The sequence below is a fragment of the Oryctolagus cuniculus genome, chromosome 11 (genome assembly GCF_964237555.1).
Source record: "Oryctolagus cuniculus chromosome 11, mOryCun1.1, whole genome shotgun sequence".
NCBI classification, from domain to species: Eukaryota; Metazoa; Chordata; class Mammalia; order Lagomorpha; family Leporidae; genus Oryctolagus; species Oryctolagus cuniculus.
In genome coordinates, this window is record NC_091442.1 from 13,575,472 (window position 1) to 13,580,839 (window position 5,368).

General features: G+C 63.2%; 1 protein-coding gene across 1 annotated transcript; it reads right to left on the reverse strand.

The window, feature by feature from the left end:
* Positions 1-419: 419 nt before the first annotated feature.
* Positions 420-4,100, reverse strand: UBE2C (ubiquitin conjugating enzyme E2 C). Its single transcript, XM_002721233.5, has 6 exons — positions 3,919-4,100; positions 3,419-3,446; positions 2,871-2,957; positions 1,078-1,282; positions 932-991; positions 420-665 (listed from the first exon to the last, which is right to left on the reverse strand). The coding sequence occupies exons 1-6, from the start codon at positions 4,017-4,019 to the stop codon at positions 607-609; spliced, it is 540 nt and encodes a 179-aa protein (XP_002721279.1). The 5' UTR covers positions 4,020-4,100; the 3' UTR covers positions 420-606.
* Positions 4,101-5,368: the final 1,268 nt, after the last annotated feature.

Genomic DNA, 5,368 nt, shown 5'->3' on the forward strand with positions numbered 1-5,368 from the left:
ACAGGTGTCTCCTCCAGGGGTCCCAGGGCCAGGGCAGGAGGTGATGTCTCCCCTTGGAGTGCGGAGCCATCCCTGGGGAACTGGGCCTGGTGTAGAGCAAGGGGCTTTCCCTTGCTGCCTCCGCAGACCCTGGCCCTGCTCTGGCTAACTGGAGCCTTCTCTGTTGGAAGTGGGTGGGTGGTCCTCCCCTCCAGCACGCATAGCTGGGGCAGCTCCAGTACCTACTAGCATTCCTGGGGCTTGTAGTCGCTCCTTCACAGAGAAACCAAGGCCACAGGGGAACAAGCCACTGCTTGGCCTTACAGCCTGTCACCTGCTTCCACCGCTGAAGAGGGGAACAGGCCAATTGCCCAGATGTGAGACCACCCACCGTGCCTGCCCCGAGCACCCCCAACCCAGGGTAACCGCGAGGCAGCAACTTCTACAAAAACAACCAAAATGTGTTTATTTAATATATATCACAAGAACTCAAACAGACTTAATTTAAAAAACAAACAAAAATAACACCACAGCTCAAGACACAGTCCAGTAGAGGTCAAGGACAGGACAGATTCTAAGGCAGAACCAGGAAAGGCGACGGCACAGGGAGAGGCTGGGCAGCCCGGGTCAGGGGTCTTGGCTGGAGACCTGCTTTGAGTAGGTTTCTTGCAGGTACTTCTTAAAAGCTGGAAGAGAACGGGCAGGTGGATGATGAGAGATGGGCACGGATGCCTTTCATCAGGGTGGGAGAGGGCAGTCAGGGACGCTAAGGGGAGTGCCAGGGGAGGCTGGTGGCCGCCCCCCTGCTTTTAGGGAGACTGGGGAACAGCACAGGAGACCAAGTCTGGGAGGGGTTAATTTCCCATATCCGCTCCCTCACCCCAGCGAGCAGGAGGTTCTATTAACCCCACACCTGCCCAACCCAGCGTCCTTGGGCAGGGCTGGGACCCACCTGTGGGGTTTTTCCAGAGCTCGGCGGCATGTGTGTTCAAAGGGCTATCGATGTTGGGCTCTGCGGGTGGAGAGAGAGCAGTCAGCGGCGGCCCGGCAGCACCGGCGGCTCCCGGGCGGCACGGAAGGGGTGCGCTCACACGTTACCTCCCAGCAGGCTCTGGATGGACAGCAGGATGGTCCTGACGTCATACAGGGCGGACCACTTGTCCTTGAGGATGTCCAGGCAGATGTTCCCCTGCGTGTCCACGTTGGGGTGGTAGCAGGGCGTGAGGAACTTCACCGTGGGCGCGTTGTAAGGGTAGCCACTGGGGAACTCCAGGGAGAGCTTGTACCTCAGGTCTTCATATACCTGGCATTGAGAGTGGGGGCAAGGGTCCCACGTGAGCGCCCACCTGGGCCTGCACAGCAGACAAAGCACTCAACTGGTCCCTGCTTTCGTCAGGTGGGCCGTCAGTGGCCCCGGGGGCTGAGCTGTGCGCTGGCACCCCCAGGGCTCTGGCCCAATTGCAGTGTCGGGCCGGGGCAGGTGCCGCGGCGCAGCAGGGTTGGACACCCCGAGACACCTGCGCCCCACAGCAGAGCGCCTTTCAAGCTGCGGCTGCTCCCCGCTTCCAGCCCAGCTTCCTGGCCACGCGCCCTTGCTGCCCGCGTGGGAGTGGGGTGCACTTCTGGGCTCCTGCTTTTGACCTGGCCCAGCTCTGGCTTGTTGTAGCCATTGGGGGAGAGAACCAGTGAATCGCAGATTGTCACTCTGTCTTTCAAATACATAAATAGGGGCCGGCACCGTGGCTCACTTGGTTGATCCTCTGCCTGCGGCGCCGGCATCCCATATGGGCACCGGGTTCTAGTCCCGGTTGCTCCTCTGCCAGTCCAGCTCTCTGCTGTGGCCTGGGAGGGCAGTGGAGGATGGCCCAAGTGCTTGGGCCCCTGCACCCACGTCGGAGACCAGGAGGAAGCACCTGGCTCCTGGCCTCAGATCGGCACAGGGCGCCAGCCGTAGCAGCCATTTGGGGGGGTGAACCAACAGAAAGGAAGACCTTTGTCTCTCTTACCATCTAACTCTGTCAAAAAAAAAAATAAATAAATAAACTTAAAAAAAAGTAGGTTAACATGCAAAAAATTGAATTTGAGGGGGCTGGTGCTGTGGTGTAGCAGGTAAAGCTGCCACATGCAGTGCCGGCATCCCATATGGGCGCCGGTTTGAGTCCCGGCTGCTCCACTTTGATCCACCCCTCTGCTGTGGCCTAGGAAAGCTGTGGAAGATGGCCCAAGTCTTTGGGCTCCTGCACCCATATGGAAGACCTGGAAGAAGCTCCTGGCTTCGGATTGGCGCAGCTCCAGCTGTTGCAGCCAATTGGGAAGTAAACCAGCGGATGGAAGACCTCTCTTTCTCTCGCTCTCTCTGTAACTCTCTCAAATATATATTAAAAAAAGATTTATTTATCTGAAGTGTGTGGGGGTTGTCTTCCATTTGCTGGTTCACTCCTCAAATGGCCCCAACAGCCTGGGCTGGGCCAGGCTGAGCACAGGATCCTGGAACTCCATCCGGGTCTCCCATGTGGGTGGCAGGCACCCAAGTACGTGGGCCATCCTCTGGTGTCTCCCAGGTACGAAGTAGCAGGAGGCTGGGCTGGAAGCAGAGTAGCTGGGGCTCAAAGCGACACTGAAGGGATGCCGGTGTCCCATGCAGCAGCTTCTCACAGAGCAGCTGTGCCTGCCCTGCCCTGAGTCTCTGATCTGACTCCATTGACCAAAGTCCTTATTCCACTCATTGCCTTTTTGCCCGAGCCCTCCAGCCATCTAAGACAGGCAGCACCGTTCACACCCAGCCTGCACAGGTGCAGAACAAGGCTCGGGCGACTGTCTTGCCGAGCTGAAGGCTTGACGCAGCCCTGGCACGGGGAGTCACCTCCACCCCCCAGCACCCCGATACTCACGGTGCCGGCTGCCCCGTGGATGGTCCCTATCCACTTGAAGAGGTTGTCTGACTCAGGGAAGGCAGAGATTCCTTTGTCACCAGACATCTGGGCAGGAAGAACACTTGCTGGATTGCAGAGCTCGGAGACCTTCCCCTAATCCCGTCACACTCCCTAGGGACGGGCTTTCCCCAGGTGGCCTCGGGGCTGCCGCAGAGAGGGTGGGGAGGCTGGGCGGGGAGGGGTTATGCAGCCATGTCCGGTGCCCCTCAGGAGTCCAGACAGGCAATGTGGGTGCTCAAGGGTTGGAGAGAAACAGAAAGGCGCACTCCAAGGTTCGGCAGGGCCAGGACGCCACGGGCAGGGGCTGGGTGACTCCAGGATCGGCGTCGGACAGAATCCCGGAAGACAAGGCGAGGTGGGGACAGGGACTTCTTCCCGGAAAACACAGACACCCTCGCCTTCGCCCCCGTGTCAAGTGGGGCTCTGGTGGAGGGGGCAGGCCATGGACAGTTGGGTGGGAGTGAGGAGGGGGCCAGCTGGCTGGGGGTCTGGGCACGGGCACTCACCATGAGCGTCATTAGCTCCTGCTGTAGCCTAGAAAAAGAGCATTCAGGGTCAGCGGGGAGTTCGGGCGGGCGGGGCCCAGGTGATGCACCCCTCCCTCCCTATCTCCCGCGGGAGCCCCAAGGCCAGACCCGGCCACCTGCCCAGGGTGACCCTGGCGAGTCCTCACGCTCCCCAAGCCCAGGCTCCCGCAGCATGAGTCTGGCAGGTGCTCCACGCCGACCGCTGTCCGCCCGGTCCCCACGCTCCCCTCGCCCTTCCCCGGTCGTTAGTCTCCGACAGCTGCCCGAGCTCCAGGTCTCACCCGCTGCAGGAGGCGGGGGATCTCGGAAGTCTCCACCCGGGGCCCCAGAGCCCGTGGCTGCCCGGCCTCGAGTTCCTGGCGCGTCCTGTGGCCCCCGCAAATCCACCCGCTGAGGAAGGGGGTCCTCGGAGTCCGCGCTCCGGGCCCCGATGCCCCGGGCATGCCGGGGCCGCCGAGCGTCATCTCCGCACCACTCACCTCTTGCCCACGGGGCCCCGCGCGGCGCCCCCGCTCGGCTCGGCGCCTTTACGGGCGGCGGCAACGCTGGCGGCGGCTGGATCGCGATTTTGAGAGGCCATTCGGGCAGCACTCGCCAGAGAAGCAGGAACTAGGAGAACACGGCTGCAACTGCAGGCTGCAGGCCCGCCCGCCCGCGTTTGAATTGTAACCCTCGAGCAGCGTCGACCAATCAGAGGCTCGCTTGGGTTTGATCCAGCCAATAGGGCGCGGCGAAGCGCTCTGTCATTGCTAGGCCCACCCACAAGCGTACCGGCATTGGGCGGTGGGGGCGGCTGTTTCTAACGTCCGACTGGCAGGAGAGGCTGCCATTAACTAACGACTCCGCAGCGGATTGGTGACCTTTGGAAAACGCCGACCATTAAAGGGCCGAGCAAGTGCCCACGTGGGACGGAGCCCCCGAGGGCGAACGCCCGGCACGCCCCTCCCGATCCCTTCTGGCCGGCAGGGCGTGTCGGCCGTCCGCCCCGAGCCGGAAGCCTCAGCTCCACGCCCTGACCCGGGGGCCCGGGCCCCTCAGCGGGGCGGGTCTCGGAGGGCCGCCAACTGCAGACTCCCGATTCCCAGAGGAGGAGAGACGGAGTTCTCACTCTCTGGTTCACGCCCCAGATGCCCGGCCCGGCCCGGCCGGGGCTGGGCCAGGAAGAAGCCGGACCCAGGACCTCCACTGGGGTCTCCCACGCAGGTGGCCGGGGTCCCGGCATGTGAGCCGTCGGCCGCTGCCACGTGCGTGCCAGGACGCTGGGACCCGCAGGCGCTCCACTCCACAGGGGCCGCGGCAGGCGGAGGAGCGAGGACCCCCAGGCGCCATGGCCAAGCGCTCCAGGTGCTCCACTCCACAGGGGCCGCGGCCAGGCGGAGGAGCCGGGACCCCCAAGCGCCACGGCCAAGCGCTCCAGGTGCTCCACTCCATAGGGGCCGCGGCAAGCGGAGGAGCCGGGACCCGCAGGCGCTCCACTCCACAGGGGCCGCGGCCAGGCGGAGGAGCCGGACCCGCAGGTGCCACGGCCAAGCGCTCCAGGTGCTCCACTCCACAGGGGCCGCGGCCAGGCGGAGGAGCGAGGACCCCCAGGCGCTCCCCCCACCGGAGGGCCGTGGGCATCCTAGGTGGCGACTGACTCGCAGCGCTGCTACACCGTGGCTTACCACGCCTCTCCACCGAGTAACAGAGCCAACACCTTTTCATACAGTGTGTCGGCGCATCACGAACCCCCACGGGACTAGCACTCACATCCTGCCCCGTCTTTACCTTAGCTGGGCAAACGGGGGCAGGGAAGGATGGCAAGACACGTGCTGTTCCCAGCTCGGCCTGTGAAGGCCGGTCTATGCTGGGACGGCGAGGAGCCCCTGTTCTCTTTCCCACTTGGTGTTCTGTTGGCCCCACACGGCAGACTGCACAGCGGGTTCACCA

Bases quoted from the DNA above. Each gene is read 5' to 3' on its own strand.
- UBE2C (XM_002721233.5), bottom strand. From the start codon at position 4,019: ATGGCCTCTCAAAATCGCGATCCAGCCGCCGCCAGCGTTGCCGCCGCC. The intron at 3,447-3,918 runs GTGAGTGGTGCG...CTCTTTTTCTAG, and splicing joins CGGGGCCCCGTGGGCAAGAG to GCTACAGCAGGAGCTAATGA. The intron at 992-1,077 runs GTAACGTGTGAG...CTCCACCCGCAG, and splicing joins CATCCAGAGCCTGCTGGGAG to AGCCCAACATCGATAGCCCT.